This window comes from Mus caroli, unplaced genomic scaffold, assembly GCF_978045245.1.
Source record: "Mus caroli unplaced genomic scaffold, Mus_caroli_1 scaffold_16, whole genome shotgun sequence".
In the NCBI taxonomy this organism is placed as follows: Eukaryota; Metazoa; Chordata; class Mammalia; order Rodentia; family Muridae; genus Mus; species Mus caroli.
In genome coordinates this window covers 56,765,001-56,786,380 of record NW_028227271.1, presented here as the reverse complement: position 1 = coordinate 56,786,380, position 21,380 = coordinate 56,765,001, and the positions used below count along the sequence as shown (strand labels likewise).

Here is a 21,380-nt window from a genome sequence, read left to right as displayed (position 1 = left end):
ACTTCCTTAAACATTTCTGGTAGTTGTCTACAATACACATTTTCAGCCATGGGCTTTTGCTACTTAATGGGATTACGTTCTATAATATATTTATTATATTTATCTCATTTAAAACATCAAAAGAAAACAAAACCATACTGACTCTCAGTTATGCCATTCAAATGTCAGATGGTAGTTTGTAATAGAGAACTGTGACTTGCTTTTATCTTGACTTTATTCCCTTTCATAATTTAGTCAATCAAAAAGAACAGTACTGACTTACCATACAGTAATGAAGTCATAGATGGGTTCTGTTTGAAGAACAGTAAAATTGATGTAGATCCCATTCCCAGGGGGAACTCTTACGAGCCAAAAGCAGTCTTGGAAGTTTGGATATTCATCAGGATATCCAGGAGAATAAATGGTACCATTCATTGCAGTTATATTCCCACCACAAAGAGCTATGGAAAGAGATACATGAGCTATGTTGGAAAATAATGAACTAGATAAATGGCAAAGCTATCAAACTTTTTGGGGGGGCAGGGGGTTCGAGACAGGATTTCTCCGTATAGCCCTAGCTGTCTTGGAATTCACTTTGTAGAACAGGCTGGCCTGGAACTCAGAAATCCACCTGCCTCTGCCTCCCGAGTGCTGGGATTAAAGGCGTGCACCACCACACCTGGTTTAGCTATCAAACTTTTAAGGCAGTTATAGTGCATTAGTTTTGTTCTACCTTCGTTGGTAAGAATGTACAAAATATAGTAATTTTTAAAAAAGTTTTCCACATGAGATCTTTGACATATTTGTTGTCCTTGGTGATCACAAAGCTCTTTACTCATTTGATATAATGTTCATCAATGCACACACAAATTTCTCTCATAATACATACATATGTATGCCCTAGACATATTGCATTTTAAAATTTTTCAATAGTATTTCTATAGAATAGTCACTCAAATTAAATAACTGTATTTTGATTTTCTGTTTACAATACTGATGTTAAAAAGATGAACATCCTCTGATGATCACATAAACACAAAAGAAGTTTCAAAGTGTCTAAAATGTTAACAAATTTTGCTCATTTTCTCAGTTGAAGGTTATCTGTCACCTGTGAGGGAGTCTCTGCCAGTGTCTGGCAAATACATAAGTGGATGCTCACAGTCATCTATTGGACAGAGCACAGGGTCCCCAATGAAGGAACTAGAGAAAATACCTAAGGAGCTGAAGGGGTCTGCAGCCCTATAGGAGGAACAACAATATGAAGTAACCAGTACCTCCAGAGCTCCATGAGACTAAACCACCAATCAAAGAAAACACATGGTGGGTGAGACTTGTGTCTCTAGCTGCATATGTAGCAGAAGATGGCCTAGTCAGCCATCAATGGGAGAAGAGGCCCTTGGTCTTGCAAAGATTCTATGCCTCAGTATAGGGGAATGCCAGGGCAAGGAAGCAGGAGTGGGTGGGTTGGGGAGGAGGAGAAATGAGGAGGGGACAGGGGATTTTCAGAAAGGAAACTAAGAAAGGGGATAGCATTTGAAATGTAAATGAAGAAAATATCTAATAAAAGTAAATTAAAATATTGCTGCCATTAATATAATCTGCATTCAATATGTGATTTTATTTACCTTTTTTAGTTATTAAAAATTCCTCAGTTGAAAGCAAAACCATACTCTCATAACTTCTAACAAATAGCATCATCTTGAAGAAAATTTCAGTTTAAAAGCTTACCTTCACACCTTGGCAGTGGATGGTTCCAATTCCGACTAACTCCATGAAGACATGTGAGAGCTGAGTTACCAATTAATGTATATCCTGGGAAACATTCAAATGAAATGGTTTGACCCACAGTAAAATCATTTCCAATTACAAACCCATTTCGAAATGGGCGAGGATCAGGACAGCTTTGCAACTGATAGGCTGGAAGAAAAAAATGAGAAAGAAGGGCATTTACCTCTCTGAATTTGAGAGACCAAAAATGGGTGCTATTTGTAACTTAGCAATTAATAGCATACTGCTCAGGGTTAGTTATTTTATAAATACTAATTTGAGTTTATGGTAAAGGCTATCAGAGACAGTGTAATGAGAATGTCTTTTCATATCTATAATTTTCATATTTAAAATGATAATTCACAAAAATGCATCAGCTTCCTTACATGCTGGAGCAATTTATCTAAATTATGAACATGAATAGAAACGTAAACTCTTCTTACAGCCACAATTTTAATCAAACATATTCTGATTCTCTAAATAGAATGCAATTGCTTCTTGGTTATGCCACTTGTACATAGAACCATCTGTAAAATAACTACATACATGTAACCTTAATTCTTCATATTTTCCATTTTAAAGTATTTTCTCTAAATGAACAACCTGAAAATCTCTGCTGAATTTAAATTTTGATTATTGTGAATTTTTAACTAAAATGCATTTTCTTACTCTTTTGTTCATCTTGTATAAGGTAATATTGCACATTACTTTGTCATTGATTGCAGAGCCTTCCCCATTTCCTTTCCTATTATACATGCTTTGTAAGCAGTGATGAATCCATTTTATAATTACAAACTTCATGAATTCCTAAAACTATTTGAAGCTGTATCATTAAGAGTTTGAGCACACACATGATGAACTGCATCAATTGGTAGCATGAGTTCTGGGGAATTCAATGCCACTTCTAGCTATATTCTACATCAGGCACTCAGGTGGTTCACATATGTGTGGGAAAGCAAAATACTCATACATGTAAAATAGGTATTCAAAGTATACCACACACATGGCTCTGGGTTTTCTTGAATCCCAGGAGAAAAAAAAATATTTATTTTTAAAGAATTAATTTCTTCAAAATTAAAGATAGTTGTACATTTCCAGGGTGTGTGCTTTATAGAATATATTACTCATAACAATGTATGCTACTGAGGAAATGGAGACGACTTACATTGTGCTTATTTTAATATGGAAACTTGGGATTTAAATCTAAGCTCAACTTAACCTATAGCCTTTCCTCAAATGGGGAATAGATAAATATCTTGTTCAAAAATCATTTAATGTTTTCCTGAACATGGGCCTAATGTTATCTTGCCATCTATATGTTTGCTTTATATTCTAATGGTAATATAACAAAACAATATGATTGTATCTCTAAATAAGTTTGTTTACAATATAAGATGAATAATAACTTGATAATGTTCAGTTTCATTTAAAAATGAAAACCTATTCTCAATGTCTACCATTCATATTTTAATTATTTTCCCTTGCTTAAGTCAATTATGATTTTGAAATTTTAATTTTTTTCTTATTTGTATTTTGAATTCTCAGGAGAAAAAAATTGTATGATAAAAGTGCATGACTTTTTTTCTCTTATTAGCCATTCATATTCAAGCCCCACATCAGAAGTACTAGGGAAATATCTGTAGGAATACAATTTATTGTCTGTTCCTCCACTCAGAAGTATCCCTGTGTCTGTCCAGTCCACACTTAGAACTTTGCTTCATGAGCAGCTAGATCATAGAGAGAACCCTTACAATATCTTGTATCCCATAGCTTCACAATGTTATTTAACCAGCCTGAGACCAGCTGCTGTTCATGGGAAGACCACGTCACTGATGTCACCCAGTCTATGTGTGAGGTGAGAGACAGAGACACCAAAGAACCATCTTTAGTTCGGGGATCCCATAGTCTAATATGCCTGTCTATACTTCCAGATGCCAAACATTTACAAAGGGAAGAATAGGAGATAGAATTAAACACTTTATTTCCTGTCAGAGTTGACTTAAGACCACCAGACTCAACATCCCACACTATAATTGTGTGATTTCAAGATGCACTACAGATTTATTCAGAATCTGTCCATAAGACTGAGAAAATTGCTTCTGTGTGGCCAGAGAGGGTCCCCAAGGGTGTTCTTGTTAGTCCCAATTTTTCTGTTTTGGCTTTTTTTTTTTCTTAGTCGATTTGTGGGTTCTTCCATTTCATCTTCTTCATCGCTAGGGACTGTAGACCAAATCGTTAGCATCTTATCCCAGGAGTCACTGCAAAACTTAGTTCCCAAGCTATCAACTACTATGGCATCCACACTCCCAGCATGCCCTCGGCAGCAGTACAGAGCTTTTTCACTTTGGTCCTTTCTACATTCCACTCCCATTAGAGAATAGTCTGCTCCATCCAGACAGTCTGTAGTAAGCAGGACAAACTATCTTTTTTTTTTTTTTACCCAAACCACATCTTTCACAACATCTGTATGTCCCACAATTGTTCTTAATGACTTCCCTTCAAAGGATCCTAGAAGACTTATCATTAGAAACAGACAGGCAGAATCCGTTCTTCTGCCCCTTTAGTTAAGCTGATCCAGTCATCATGGAATATGCACTGCTCTGACTAGGGAGTGGCGTATTTTTCCACATATTTTAGTTCCACAACCTCTTCTGATGAAATGTGTTTAACCAAGGGCATTAGAAGAAACTGGCCCTTGATAAGAAAATCAAACTCAAAGAACTTATCAAAACAATCATCCATCCTGACCAAGTAGGTTTCATTCCAGGGATGTATGGATGGTTTAATATACGGAAATCCATCAATGTAATCCACTATATAAACAAACTCAAAGACAAAAACCACATGATCATCTCATTAGATGCTGAGAAAGCATGTGACAAAATGCAACACCCATTCATGATAAAAGTCTTGGAAAGATCAGAAATTCAAGGCCCACACCTAAACACGAAAAAGCAATCTATAGCAAACGAGTAGTCAACATCAAAGTAAATGGTGAGCTGGAAAAAATCCCACTAAAATCAGGGACTAGACAAGGCTTCCCACTTTCTCCCTACCTATTCAACATTGTACTTGAAGTCCTAGCGAGAGCAATTCGACAACAAAAGAAGATCAAGGGGATACAAATTTGAAAGGAAGAAGTCAAAATATCACTTTTTGCAGATGATATGATAGTATATATAAGTGACCCTAAAAATTCCACCAGAGAACTCCTAAACCCGATAAACAGCTTCGGTGAAGTAGCTGGATATAAAATTAACTCAAACAAATCAATGGCCTTTCTCTACACAAAGGATAAACAGACTGAGATAGAAATTAGGTAAACAACACCCTTCTCAATAGTCACAAATAATATAAAATATCTTGGTGTGACTCTAACTAAGGAAGTGAAAGATCTGTATGACAAGAACTTCAAGTCTCTGAAGAAAGAAATTAAAGAAGATCTCAGAAGATGGAAAGATCTCCCATGCTCATGGATTGGCAGGATCAATATAGTAAAAATGGCTATCTTGCCAAAAGCAATCTACAGATTCAATGCAATCCCCATCAAAATTCCAACTCAATTCTTCAACGAATTAGAAAGGGCAATCTACAAATTCATCTGGAATAAACAAAAAACCTAGAATAGCAAAAACTCATCTTAATGATAAAAGAACCTCTGGTGGAATCACCATGCCTGACCTAAAGCTGAACTACAGAGCAATTGTGATAAAAACTGCATGGTACTGGTATAGCGACAGACAAGTAAACCAATGGAATAGAATTGAAGACCCAGAAATGAACCCACACACTTATGGTCACTTGATCTTTGACAAGGGAGCTAAAACCATCCAGTGGAAAAAAGACAGCATTTTCAACAAATGGTGCTGGCACAACTGGTGGTTATCATGTAGAAGAATGTGAATTGATCCATTCCTATCTTCTTGTACTAAGGTCAAATCTAAGTGGATTAAGGAACTCCACATAAAACCAGAAACACTGAAACTTATAGAGGAGAAAGTGGGGAAAAGCCTTGAAGATATGGGCACAGGGGAAAAATTCCTGAATAGAACAGCCATGGCTTGTGCTGTAAGATCGAGAATCGATAAAAGGGACCTCATAAAATTGCAAACCTTCTGTAAGGAAAAAGACACAGTCAATAAGTCAAAAAGGCCACCAACAGATTGGGAAAGAATCTTTACCTATCCTAAATCAGATAGGGGACTAATATCCAATATATATATATATATATATATATATATATATATATATATATATATATGGAACTCAAGAAGGTGGACTCCAGAAAATCAAATAACCCCATTAAAAAATGGGCGTCAGAGCTAAACAAAGAATTCTCACCTGAGGAATACCAAATAGCTGAGAAGCACCTGAAAAATACGTTCAGTATCCTTAATCATTAGGGAAATGCAAATCAAAACAACCCTGAGATTCCACCTCACACCAGTCAGAATGACTAAGATAAGATGCTGATGAAGATGTGGAGAAAGAGGAACACTCCTCCATTGTTGGTGGGATTGCAACCTTGGACAACCTCTCTGGAAATCAGTTTGGCAGTTTCTCAGAAAATTGGACATAGTTCTACAGGAGGATCCAGCAATACCTCTCCTGGGCATATATCCAGAAGTTGTTCCAACTGGTAAGAAGGACACATGCTCCACTATGTTCATAGCAGCCTTATTTATAATAGCCAGAAGCTGGAAAGAACCCAGATGCCCCTCAACAGAGGAATGGATACAGAAAATATGGTACATTTACACAATGGAGTACTTACTACTCAGCTATTAAAAAGAATGAATTTATGAAATTCCTAGGCAAGCAGATGGACCTGGAGGGCATCATCCTGAGTGAGGTAACCCAATCTCAAAAGAACTCACATGATATGTACTCACTGATAAGTGGATATTAGCCCAGAAACTTAGAATACCCAAGATATAAGATGCAATTTGAGAAACACATGAAACTCATGTGGATAATTTACCCCTTCTTAGAATTGGGAACAAAACACCTATGGAAGGAGTTACAGAGAGGAAGTTTGGAGCTGAGAGGAAAGGATGGACCATCTAGAGACTGCCATACCCGGGGATCCATCCCATAATCAGCCTCCAAACACTGACACCATTGCATACACTACCAAGATTTTGCTGAAAGGACCCTGATATAGCTGTCTCTTGTGAGACTATGCCGGGGCCTAGCAAATGCAGAAGTGGATGATCACAGTCAGCTATTGGATGGATCACAGGGCCCCCAATGGAGGAGCTAGAGAAAGTACCCAAGGAGCTGGGGGGAATCTGCAACCCTATAGGTGGAACAACAATCTGAACTAAGCAGTACACCACAGAGCTTGTGTCTCTAGTTGCATATGTATCAGAAGATGGCCTAGTCAGCCATCAGTGGAAAGAGAGGCCCATTGGTCATGCAAACTTTATATGCCTCAGTACAGGGGAATGCCAGGGCCAAGAAGTGGGAGTGGGTGGGTGGGGGAGTGGGTGGGGGAGGGTGTGGGGGACTTTTGGGATAGCATTGGAAATGGAAATTAAATAAATACCTAATAAAAAAATCATAAAAAAAGAAAATCAATCTCGACATGTTTCTGGAGTTAATTTTTGGTCTCCATCAATTTATTGATAATGTTACTAAGATTGGCAACCTCAGAGCTGGCAGGGATTGAGAAAGGAACATCATCTACTGTGTATTTCTTGTTATTGGTGTAGAAACGTGCCTGGAGTTTTGCCATGGCTGAATATACACACAACACTTCTCCACAAAAATGTATGCGTTGATAATCAAGGGGTTCTAAGGTAGACTGCCACATGATTGTTGTTTATCCTCCTAATTGAAGCTTGCTTGGTTTTAGCTTCTTTTGTCTTCTAAGACAATGATAGCAATATTATAACTAAGTCAAATAACTCCTGAGATGATATCCAGGGCTTTGCATAAACTCTCCAACACTGTTCTCCCAAAACTAACCCTAGTTAAAAAAACTGAAAGGCACTATACCCTCCTATTTTATAATTCATCTTACCTTGATACACAATATGAAATCCCTGTTTGTTTTGAGAATAGTCACTGTGAAAATACAAGCTGGTTTCATGGGTTGTGCTAAACAGAGAAGATGGTATTTGCGGACCACTAAGTCGTCCAATAACAGTACTAATTTCAGAGGATCCACTCCGTACTTCCAGGTAATCATGTATGGTTTCTGTAGAAAAATTTACAAACTGGAGATGTACACCTAAAGAAGAAAGAGCAAACACAATACTACTTGATATTTTGCCATACTGCATACACATATAAACAGCAACATAACAAATATATTTGCATATTTGTACTCAGATACATTTCCATTTATTTCAGAAAACATAGTCTCAAGATTTGTACATGGCAGCACATGCTTATAGTACTTGTGAGATGGAGGCAGCCGGATTAGGAGTACAAAGCTCTTAGGCTGTACAGTAAGTACAAGCCCAGCTGAAACTACATGAGACTTCCAGTAAAGAAAAGAAAAGAAAACAAGAACAACAGGTCTGAACTTTTGAGTTTTCAGCCTATCCAAAACTCATAGCTCTGCTAAAATTCTTCAGTGAGTACATGGTACATTCTCAAGCTCATTTTCTTAGATTTAAAAACCATTAAATCAAATGTTAGATATTTAACACTAATTTGTACATGTACATTCTGACTTACTTATGAAGATAGTGTGATAAATTCAATAAGTACCAGAAACTGAAATACTTATCTGTGTACTACTTGCTTATCAGGATGATTTTTCAACATGATGACTAGAGATAATAATATGTTAGCATGTTGTTAGAATTGCTAAGAAAATAAAATTTTAAATGATTCCACTATAAAAAAGTCAAATAAATAAAGCCCTGTGCATAATGACATAACACACATTAGTTTAATTTACCCATTCCACAAAATACTCATACTTTGAAACATGATATTCCATGCATTTAGTATTTATGTATCATTTAAAATAAGAGACAAACAAAAACATCCATACATCTTTAATTTTTTAAATAGTCCATGTAAAATATACTTTTTAATTAATTTATTTTCTATACTCCATATTTTATTTGCCCTACCCCCTGTCCACCCTCTGACTGTTCCATATCCCATACCTCCTCCCGACACCACTGTCTCCATGTAGATGTCCCGCACCTGACCTCTAAACTCCCTGAGGCCTCCAGTCTCTTGAGAGTTAGGTGCATCATCTCTGAATGAACACAGACCCAGAAGTCCTCGACTGTATGTGTGTTGGGAGCTTCATATCAGCTGGTGTATGCTGCCTGTTTAGTGGTCCAGTGTTTGAGAGATCTCAAGGGTTCAGATTACTTGAGACTGCTACAGGATAGCCCTTCTCAGCTTCTATTAGCCTTCCCTAATTCAACAACAGGGGTCAGCTGCTTCTGACCATTGGTTAGGTGCAAATATCTGCATCTGACTCTTTCACATACTAGCTGGGTCTTTCAGAGGGCATTATAGGTCTCTTTTTGTGAGCACTCCATAGCCTCAGGAATAGTGTCAGGCCTTGGGACCTCCCCTTGAGCTGGATCCCACTTTAGGCTAATATCCAAAACATATAAAGAACTCAAGAAGTTAATCACAAAAAAAAAAAAAACCAAACAACCTAATCAAAAAATGGGGTATAAAACTAAACCGAGATTTCACAACTGAGGAATTTCAAATGGCTAAGAAGCAACTAAAGAAATGTTCAAGGTCCTTAGTGATCAGAGAAATGCAAATCTAAATGACCCTGAGATTCCACCTTACACCAAACACATCAAAACCTCAGGTGAGAACACATGTTGGAGAGAATGTCAAGAAAGAGGAACATCCCTCCATTGCTGGTGGGCTTGCAAACTGGTACAACCCCTCTGGAAATCAATCTGGAGATTCCTCAGAAAATTGGAAATAGACCTACCTGAAGACCCAACTATACCACTTTTGGGAATATACACAAAAGATATCCCATCATGCCACAGGGGCACATGTTCTACTATGTTCATAGTAGCCTTATTTGTGATAGTAAAATACATTTTACTGAGGCAAATATTACTCAAATTATATTCCTCAATATACATTATTTCATGTACTCATAATGAAACATTAACCTGTAAACATATACTCATATTGGACCTATATGCATCTTCTTAATAATGCATTGATAAATAGTGGAATGTCTTCCATATACCTATACATACCAAAGCCAATAGGCAGCTTTATTGTCCATGTGCAATCTAAGCTGCTGGGGTAGTTTCCGGGAAAACCAGGACTGAGTATCACACCACTGAAGTCTGACATTGCACCTCCACACTGAGCTGCAAAACAATAGAATTCTCATAGAAAGCAGAATTATGAAATATATCTTTGTATTTGAAAAGTATCAAAGTCACCTTAAGTCTTCAAAAGGTATCTAAGGTAATACTATTTGAGAAAATTAAATATAGGCCCAATTCCTTCAGCAAACGCTAGTTGATTCATAACTCATGTTTCTAAACCAGCACAAAAGGCATAATAACTCAGAAAAAAAACCAAGTGCAGCTTAAGTCAATTACTGCTTAGCAAGTACCAGTTTGCTCACAATGAGTACACTTAAGCAAAGGACGAGTCTTTTTCAGCAGTGGCAAGAAATCATGCAGCTTATTTTTCTTTAAGAACATCGGACTACTGTGTCTAGTCATTCCAAAGGTGATGCAATTTAAACTAAAATAAAGCCAACTGGGTCAGCTCTTCATGCCCTGTTAAAAGAAGACACTTTCACAACCATTTTCCCCTGTTCATAAGAAGGCTCAATGAAGAATTTTAAGAAACTATTGGTTTCATTTTATTCTAAAAAGATCAGGACATAAACAAGCACAGTAAAACGCAGGCATTTGAAAAATTGGGCAGCGATAACAAATATGCTTATTTTGGAATCCCTATGGAGTGGCTTTACTCTTGACAATCTAAGAGATCATTCTAAAATGGAAATTTGCAAATTTAATTTTGTATGGAAAGTAGATGGAATTATTTAATGTATATTGAAGTATATTTTTATCTTAGAAAATATTCCTTGCTGTAAAGCCAGATTTAGCATGCTTTCTTAGGTGACATATAAATACAAGACAGTTAATTGTTGGGTATGATGTTGAATTTTATGACTATTTCCTAAACACTTGCTTGTAATTTCTTTTTAAGATAGGCACGAGCTACATATTTAAACTTCGTGTTGCATTTTATAAATACAAATCCATAAAATATTTTATCTATGTGTGGTATTAGAAATTAGTCTGACATATATACACGGACATATATTTTCCCTTTATTTATGTATGCATATAAATTCAACAAGCTTATAAATTTTTCATTCAAATGTGTATTACAATTAAGCTCTAAAAAGATTTTTCTCTCTGAATTGTCAGTCCATTGATCGTGACATCAAATGAATCTTTAACACAACCTATAAAAGTTTATTCACTATTCCATTTTTTAAAAAATGTGTATCACAAGTCTGATAACTAATAAGCTGTAATAAGAATGATTTTATCAATCAGACTAAGGCAGAAGGAGGGAAGGATCTCAGTGGGACAGGGGACAGGGAGGGGAAATGGGAAACATGATCAGGCATTGGGGGGCAGAGCAGGAAACAGGACTGAAGCCCTGAGGGCCAGCAGAATGAATGTAAGCAGGCAATATCTTGAGGTAGGAGGTGGGAGGACTACCTAGAATGTACCAGAGACCTGGGAGGTTAGACTCTTAGAACTCAAAGGGAGGGATCTTAGATGAAATGCCAGACAGTGGGGAAAGGAAACTTATAGAGTCCACCTCTAGTAGAAAGACAGGACATCAAGTGGAGGGATGGGGTTGCCATCCCACATTCAAAAGCTCTGACCCATAATTGTTCCTGTCTGAAAGATCTGCAGGGCAAAAAATCAAGAAGAGCCTGAGGGAAAGGCGGTACAGCCACCAGCCCAAATTGAGATCCAGTTCAAGGGAAGGTCCCAAGGCCTGACAGTTACTGATGCTTTAAGTGTAAGCTTACAAACAGGAGCCTAGCATAACTGCCCTCCAAAACACCCAACAAGTAGCTGAAGGAGTCAGATGTAGATACTTACACCTAATCAATAGACAGAAGCCAGGGACCCCTGGGGTTAAATTAGGGAAAAGCTGGAAGGAGCTGAGGAGGAGGGTGACCCCATAGGAAGACCAGCAGTCTCAATTAACCTGAATCCCCAGGGTCTCTCAGACACTGAGCTACCAACCAGGCAGCATACACCAGCTGATATGAGGCCCCCAACATATACACAGCAGAGGACTGCCTGGTCTGGCCTCAGTGAGAGAAGGTGTTCCTAATCCTCAAGAGACTCCAGGCCCCAGGAGGTGGGGAGGTTTGGGGGGGGGGGAACACCCTCTTGGAAAAGGGGGGTGGGAGGTGGAAAGAGGTATGGGATGAGAAACAGTCAGAAGTCAGAGGGTGTATAGGGATGTGGGTAAAGACTGGACTGTTAAAAAAAAAGATTAAAGAGTTTTAAAAAAAAGAAGGAAAGAAGAAAAGAAAAGAAAATAGGTTATATTGGGACATTGACATCAATTATATCTTAAATTTGCTTTAGTCTGTACTTTGATTTTCTGCATTTCAATTTTTAAATCTGTCTTCAAGCTGCTTGTGATACTTACTACTGTCAAATCTAAAGAGTCGAGAATCACTTAGGTGGTTAAGTTGTACTGCTTAGGCTAACCTCTCAGCCTTTCTGGAAAGTACTACTAAATTTGACGATTTGAACTGAGAAGATCTACTCTGAATTAATGAGGATACCATTATTTTGGTGGCTGAGGCTCTGAACTACATAAAAAGGAACAGCTATATGAGCATATCTACTTTTGGGCAGTAATGGGACATGACCAGATGCCTCATCGTCCTGCACTGACTTCCCCACCATGGTGAGCTGTATCTTGCAAGTGTAAACCAAATAAGCCTCCTCTCCTTGAAATTGCTTTCAACAGATCATTTTAGCAGAGTAAAAAATAAAATTAACCAAACATTACTCACTACATTTTTATTTCTGGTCACCTTTTTGTTTACAACATTTTAAATTAATTTTCTGCTATATATAATACACTTTATTAAAGTATATAAAAATACAACAAAATTTAAAAATAAAGAAAACCGCCTTTAAAATCTTCCAGCTTCAGACCATAATTTTAATTCATGTTTTTTTCTTTCTTTTCATGAGTGTTTCTTTATGATAAAGATGTGATCATACTGTGAATTGTTTTACACATTCTTATATATATATATTTCTATATGACACATTTTTAATAGTCAGTAAATATCCTATAATCATCTTTCTTAACTTTTTAAAAGCAGCCACACATTAATTTGAAACCTTTAACTTGTATTTTACTGCAATAGCTACCACCAAGTCTGTGCGGCCCACATTCAGATCTAAACTCTTTAAACACATTCTGTCCAATAATGTTAAAATAAATCTTTGAGGCAAAAAGTGTTATCTCATACAGCAGAAGACCAAAGAGAAACCCAAGAAAAGCTATTTTGTATTGAGCTAATATTTGAATATACTAATGTTGGATCTCAAAGTCTGATAAGTATCTCATGTAGTTGCATATAATATCAACATATAAAATAAAGTGTAGCAAGGCAGAGGTGGCACACACCTTTTATCCCAGCACTGGGAGGCAGAGGCAGGCAGATTTCTGAATTTGAAGCCAGCCTAGTCTATAGAGTGAGTGCCAGGACAGCCAAGGATACACATAGAAGCCCTGTCTCTAAAAACTATAAATTAAAAAAATAAATAAATAAATAATGAAATGTAAATTTTCTACCTTAATTTAAGTGTTACTGTTAGTTTTTACCTTGAATTGATAGTTATCAGTAGGATATTTACTTATTGCTCTGAGATATTTCTTATTATGTCATAGTAAAAAATGGCATATGAATAAAAACAAATATATTCTATTAATATCTATATGTTTTTCACTCATTGTTTTGTATTTTAGGTTAAAAGTTGTAAAATATTAAAATCATGAAAAGTTAATTGTAGATAGCAAAATAACATTTACATGAAATACATAAAACACAAGAATACATTAGAACATGGATTATAAAGTGAAACTCTTAAATTTGAGAAATTACATAAAATCATCTGTCTTTGAACTTACCCAAACAAATGGGGATTGGATAATTCCATCTCCTTACAGGTCCAGGCATACATGTGATATGAGAATGACCCTACATAAAGGCAGGGCAGCTCAGTACACACTTATAAAAGATTGGATGATCTTAGCATACTGACAGTTTAATGTAGTATATACATGACATACATATAGACATTAATCCTGTTTCATGTCATACTACATATGTGAGCTTTAATATTACTTAAGAGAGGTAAATTTACATACTTAAAATAAATTTTGAAATCAAAACTGCAAAATCTTGATAGAAATTCATCATATTTAAGTATAGAATTATGGTTTTAATATTTTCCTATCAAAGGATGATCTATAAGTTAACAAAATAGCTGAAATGACTAAGTATGTAGTGCTTTATAATACTTTGTTAGACTATGCAAAATGAGACACATAAAGAATTGTCACAAAATTATTGTATAAAAATGTTTTAATGTTTAAACTATATTATAGTTGTACTAAATAAAATCTATAATCATATTGAACTTAGGAGACTAAAATTTTTCATGTAGTTTAAATATCCTATAGGATAATGATATTATAGAGTCTTGATAACACACTAGTTTTAAAACTGACTTACCTGAAGAGAATAGCCTTGATCACATTGGAATGACACCACATCACCAACCATGTATCTGTCTCCAACTTTAATTCCACTGCTTGGGGTTTGTGGCTCAGGACAAGAATCCAAACCAATTGCTAAAATTATTTAATGAGAATAATATAAGTAACTTTCGATGTATAGCTATTTCATTTATGCATATTAAATTGCCTAAATTATAGTCTTAATTATATTTCATTATCTAAAAGGATTTTTAAATTTAAATATATTCTTATCATACTCTACCTTCTGCCAAGTCCTTCCAGATATTCTTTCCCTCCTTACACACCCAATTTTAAATTCTCAAAAAAAAAAAAAAAATACAAACAACCAAAGCCAAATACAACCAACTCCACAAAATCTATAAATAAAATAAGCCACACCCCCAAAACAAAACGAACAAAGAAACAAACAAAAAACAAAATACCAAAGTATAAGCAAATACCAAAAACAAAATGGATATTATTTGGTGGTCTTTCTACTCCTGAACATCAGACCTGCTTTAATGTTTGACAACCCCAGTTTTACTCTACTGATTTGCCCTCTCCCAATAGGCATAATGACAGTTGTTAGCCTTACCCTAGTGGCTAGTTATGACTGATTGACTCATTCACTCATTAACTTTTATTCATCTTTTTAAAATATAAGAAAATATAAGATGAAATAAAAATTATCACATTGAAGTTGGATGAGAGAAATTAGCTCTTAGGAAAGGGAAAAGAACTCAAGAGAATACACAAAAATCAGGAACCCAGCCATTTACATTCTCAGAAATTCCAGTAAACTACAAGCTCCAAGGATTCAAAGACAGAAAGAAAATAAAACCCTCTAAATCAGTGTGAGAAAAAGTCATAGGAACTCATAGAGACCGCTGCAGCAAGCACAGTGTCTGCATGTGTTTGGACCAGGTACTCTCTGTGTGTGTGTGTGTGTGTGTGTGTGTGTGCCACTTGAATTTGAAAATAGTCATGATTTTATTCATATTCTGTTTTAAGTTTGACTTAATTATCTTCTATAGGGAAATAAAACTAAACAACTATTTTAAATGACAATTATAAATTAAAAAAGAGAAACTATCTCAGTGAAAAGGGGATACAGCACATAGTCTATTGTGGCAAGAAAAGAAACTAAAAGTGTAATCTGATAATCTACATTAGAACTATGTACAAATTTGAGTAGATACATCACTCACGTACAGAATTTCAAGGCTAATCTTGACAGCAAAGGCAGACTGATTTTAATGCTACCAAACTAGATAATTGAAAAGAAAATATCAGAGATATCTGTCAGATGCTGTGTTGTAAAATGGTAGAGCACTGGTCTACTGTGTCACAAGCCCTAATTTCTCTCCTTAACTATCACCTAAAGAGAATGGGGGTTGGTATGACTGAATTTTTATTTGTAAAACAGTCTTAGCAAAATGTGACAAGTCATTTGCTGTTTCTTCTTGCATATAGAATGGACTTTTAAATTTATGAATTATATCTTGATCTGCTCAACATTTTACATATAATTAAAATATTAGTTGTAAGTTGAATTTTATTTGTTAATTTTAAATGCATATTATCATATTTTCTCACATAATAATAAATGATAGGACACAGATGTCGCGAAGGAGGAATTAGGAAATAATAGTGGCTGAAGTTCAACTGGAAATGTGTGAGGGAAGTCAATACAGAGGGTGATGAAGAGGATGAGAGAGAGGGTAGAGTAGGAAAAGAGGATAAATAGCCCTAAGGATGTTTGAAAAGGCCATAAGATAATATGTTTTAAATATGTTTATAGTTAGTAAAAGTATATATGTGTGCATATATTCGTAGTTAAAATTGATTTTGGGTGATAATGTTCACTCAAGAGCCACAGACTACGAAATATAAACCCCTTTGCCAGTAATGGGAAACTTCACTTCCAGTTGTTGATCATGGACTTGTAGAGACAACAATTGTCATTGTTCTTGTTGCCCAAGAACAGAACGTGAACCCAAGAGCGTACTGCTGAAAACATCATATACTTTGAAGGAATGTGGATGGAACTGACATGAAAATCTCCACTCCGAGGAATAGCTTTTATAATATTAGGAAATACAAGTTTCCAAGGAAGAAAAGCAATAAATATCCCTATCCATTGTTATTTTTGCAAAAAGCAATAATGACAAACGTGGCAAGAAATGCCCGAAGATCCAAATAATGGAACATAAATTTAGGGGTGTCCAATCCTGGAGTTACTCATTCTTAGGTAGGAGTTCATGCCTAGCGCTATAAAGCAAGCTATTGTTGACTGGTGAGGTCATGAACTTTAGAGGACTAACATTTTCCTAATGGAACATAGTTGCAGACTTTATTATAAATGCTGAAACCTACCCACTATAAATGGAGCCCTCAGTATTCATCAAATAAATTTGTTTGTACTAGATGAAAACCATTGTGGGCAAAGATAGAAAGAACGTTTACTGTGGGAGAATAAATGCTAATTACTGTATCTTCACATAAACTAAGGGGCAGAGAACATGGTATCAGAGGGAAAAGAAAATTTCTGAGGACCAAAAGCCCAGGATGTTTGTTGTGTGTTAGCATTTTTTATAAATGATAGGCAAATTACATTATGAAATGTCAAAAATATGGTCAGATCAACAACATAGTCACAAGGACAAAACCAGTTGATATGACAAAGTTGATTGGTAAATTATACAAGGCCCACCCTTAAATGAAGAACTGTAGGAACTTAATGTCTGCTGAAAGAAGTTAAATTCAGTCTTTTCTAGTAACAAACATCAAATAGGTTATCTAATCCCAGTGATTAGCCTTTCCCTGTTACTCTTCTGCTCCCATGACTCCTATTGGATCACTCTCTCCTACTTATACCTGCCCTCACCCTTTTCATATACATTAAAGCACAAACAAGAATATTACATATTTCATTGAAATCTCAAATCATTAAGAAACAAAAGGTTTTCTCTGAGTAGATGTTGATATAATTCAAATACCTTCATTATGTTTATACTGGTAATTTACCTTTAAGCATAACTGTCTAAAAATATAACACATGCAAAACTTGTTGCAAGGTTAGTTTTTTAAAGACTTACCAATTTATTTTTCAAAAAGTATAAGATATTAAACCTTTTTTACTTTAAGACATCCTTTAGTTAGTATTTATTTGTTTTTAGTACACATGGGAAAACTAGTAATATGTATTATGAAATAGGTTAGAAGAATGGTCACCAATATTCAAACACATTTTTCTAATAAAATTAAAGCCCAAAATATAACAACATTTTCTGTAGTTCTCTGTCTGTTGCATTTGTGGTGCCCAGTCCTGCCCAGCTGTACAACTGTCTACTATTTATCTCCATGGTTTGACTGGAAGTTCAACAGGGGTTAGTATATTAAGGATCCATTCAAGGAGCAATGTATGAAGACAAGCAGACAGAATGAAAACAGGCAACTTCTGGGGGTAGGAGATTCGGAGGACCTTCCAGAATCCAACAAAGACCTGGGAGGTAAGAGACTATCAGGATTCAAAGGAAAGGACCTTACATTAAAAGGCCAACAGTAGGGAGAGGGAACTTATAGAGCCCACCTCCAGCAGAAAGACAGAGCATCAAGTGAGGGATACCAGATAAGGCATCCCTTTGAGTCATTTGTTTCTTCCCCTAACTCCGTGATTGGGGTCTCTGTATTCAGTCAGATGGTTGGCTGTGAGCCTCCATATCTGTATGGTCAGGATCTGGCAGAGCCTCTCAGGAGACAGCTGTATCAGGTTACTGTCAGAAAGCACTTCTTGGCTTCTGCAATAGTGTCTGTGTTTGGTGTCTGCATGTGTGGTGGGTCCCCAGGTGGAGCAGTCTCTGGATGGCCTTTCCTTCAGTCTCTGTTCCACTCTTTCTCCCTGTATTTCTTTTAGACAGGTGCAACTCTGGGTTAGCGTTTTTGAGATGGGTGGATGGCCCCATTCCTCAACTGGGGAACCATGTCTAAACACTGGAATTGGTCTCTACAGGTTCTCCCTCCCCTTTGTGGGGTATTTCAGCTAATGTCATCCCTGTGGGTTCCTGGGAGGCTCTTGCTTTACTCAATGATAACTTGATAAAAGAAGAAAGGAAGAAAGGAAGAAAGGAAGAAAGAAAGAAAGAAAGAAAGAAAGAAAGAAAGAAAGAAAGAAAGAAAGAAAGAAAGAAAGAAGAAAGGAAATAAGAAAGAGAGAAAGAAATTAGATACTGTTTAGAATTTAATGAAAATGAAGAAACAATATACTCAAACTTATAGGACATAATGAAAGCAGTGCTAACAGGAAAACTTGTAGCTCTGAGTGCTTCCAAAATGAAACTGTAGAGAGCTTACACTAGCAGCATGACAGCACAGCTGAAAGCTCTAGATCAAAAAGAAGTAAATACACCAGGAGGAGTAGATGGCAGGAGATAATCAAACTTGGCTGAAACCAGATAGAAACAAAAAGAACTATACAAATAATCAACAAAACTAGGAGTTGGTTCTTTGGGAAAATCAACAAGATAGATAAACCCTTAGCCAGACTAACCAGAGGGAAGAGAGACAGTATCCAAACTAACAAAATTAGAAATGAAAAGGAAGACATAACAACAGAAACTAAGGAAATTAAAAAAATCAGCAGATTCTACTACAAAAGCCTATATTCAACAAAACTTGAAAATCTGGATAAAATGGACAATTTTCTAGACACATACTATAGCCTCCCCCAGCCTTGAGCAAGCTGACTCAGCCCTTTTCTGCCACTGTGAATGAGACCACCTAGGGTGGAATCTTCTGACATAGATGGTTCTATTGTTCTGTCACCTCTGCTGTTCTACCTGCTGAGAGGTTGAACCTGTCTTCCTGAGATAGCTAACAACCTGAATTGGCAACCTAATGCTTAACAGCTCTAGCAGACTCAGTGCTAACAACCTGGCAATAAAGCATCAAGAAGCCTGGCATGGCAGGGGATGGGCTTTCCCCCTTTATATGCAGACTCTTAGCAAACATTGGGCCTTGATCAGAATCTGTCTTGGTCTCCTTTTTTCTTCTCACAGTTTCCTCCCTTACAGCTTCAGCCTCCCACTCAGGAACCTATTTAGTGTGGCCTAGGGGGCCAAAAATACCAGGTACCAAAGTTAAATCAGGATCAGATAAACCATCTAAACAGTCCCATAACCTCTAAAGAAATGGAAGCAGTCATTAAAAGTCTCCAAAAAAAAAACCCAAAAAAACAAACAAAAAAAAAAACAAAAAACACCAAAAAACAAAAAACAAAAAAAAAATAAAAATAAATAAAAAAATAAATAAACTTCCCAGGACCAGATGGGTTACGTGCAGAAATCTATCAGACCTTCAAATAAGACCTAATACCCATACTCTTCAAACTATTGTACAAAACAGAAACAGAAGGAACACTACCCAATTTGTCATATGAAGTCACATTTACGTAGATACCAAAACCACATAAAGACCCAACAAAGAAATAGAACTTCAGACCATTTTCCCTTATGAACACTGATGCAAAAACACTCAATATAAATCCTTGTAAACCAAACCCAAGAACACATCAAAATGATCATTCAATGCTGTGACAATTTTTAAGGACTCTGCATTGGTGTTCTGACTAGACTATTTCATTTTGAGAAACTTTGAGTAAAGGTTGTCACAGAACTCTTTGTTGTCATCATTCTCAACTATAAGTCTGCAATTATCAATACCAATACAAAAGATGCTTTCTTGCCCAAAACAGCATCAGAATGGTCAACCGACATCTACATGTCCCCCAGCTACCTCTCTAGACACAAACCTTAATGTAGACCATGGACCTAAACATGGTCTCCAGATAAAGCATAGTCCTTCCATAGCAACACAGATCACACACATCAACATGATTTCCGTGTAAAACATAAACCACAGACCATGTTGATTTGAATTTCAGATGACCTTCTTAAGGGGTTTTCTGTTGTGAAAGTGTACTTATTTGTAAATAAATAGACGTCATGTGGTACGTTAGAATTATGCAAATAAGGAAAATAAATTTAACATAAAATAAAACTATTTAAAATCCTTCAGCATTATACTGGCTGAAAATAAGAAGCATCTTTTTATTGAGGCAGGGAAAGTGTTGGTTGCTTTATGGTAAGAAAACCCTGGGAGCAAGAATGGTGTTGTTTATTTAAAATAAAACTAGAAGTGTCTATAAAGATATCAGAACAGGGTAAAACTGTAAAGTGTCTTCAAAATGGAGACAGTCAACAAGATGATCAGGAAAAAAAGTAGAGAATAATTATTCTGTAACTGTTTTTAGGTTAAGGGATGAAATGTATCCATAAAGATTAACTATCCTTATTTCATGGGAAATGTTCAGTGTTAATGGCAATTAAAATTAGAAATGACAAATGTTAGTAATGAAATTTGGGTGTGGAGTGTTTCTCCATTGTATACTTTATGAGGCACTGGTGTGCAGAAGAAGTGACAACAAGAAAATTACACTGAGTAAAAATATAATTAATCTTAAAATCCCTGTTTTTCTCAAATAATCAATTATGTAATTAGCTCAAGGGAAGAGAGCATTTTTAGTGATTGTAAAAGTAAGCTCATTAAAGCCTAATGCATTGAGACTTAAGCAAATTGCTTCAGGACAGAAACAATCAAATAACTGTGCTGAGTCAAAGCTTTGATGATAAGATACAGTCAAATAGATAAATTTCTGGGCATCTGTGGATTTGGGTAGTATTTTTGTAATTCTGGATATTCAGTCTAGCCCTATAATTATTGAAAGGATAGACCTTCAAATAACCCTGTTTTTTCCAAATCTTACAACAACTTTGTTATTGGCAGTCATCATGAAT

General features: G+C 36.0%; 1 protein-coding gene and 1 pseudogene across 3 annotated transcripts in view; both read right to left on the bottom strand.

Moving 5' to 3' along the window:
* Positions 1–21,380, bottom strand: part of Csmd3 (CUB and Sushi multiple domains 3) — a 1,262,970-nt gene that overhangs the window by 123,853 nt on the left and 1,117,737 nt on the right. For all 3 annotated transcript variants that reach the window (XM_029469819.2, XM_021183659.3, XM_029469820.2), the window contains 6 exons: positions 14,522–14,640; positions 13,915–13,984; positions 9,957–10,073; positions 7,772–7,981; positions 1,708–1,896; positions 263–440 (listed from right to left, as the gene is read on the bottom strand). In XM_029469819.2, the coding sequence (XP_029325679.1) occupies positions 263–440; positions 1,708–1,896; positions 7,772–7,981; positions 9,957–10,073; positions 13,915–13,984; positions 14,522–14,640 (883 nt within the window). The remainder of the gene's footprint in view (positions 1–262; positions 441–1,707; positions 1,897–7,771; positions 7,982–9,956; positions 10,074–13,914; positions 13,985–14,521; positions 14,641–21,380) is intronic.
* Positions 3,269–7,483, bottom strand: LOC110310710 (ribosome biogenesis protein WDR12 pseudogene; annotated as a pseudogene).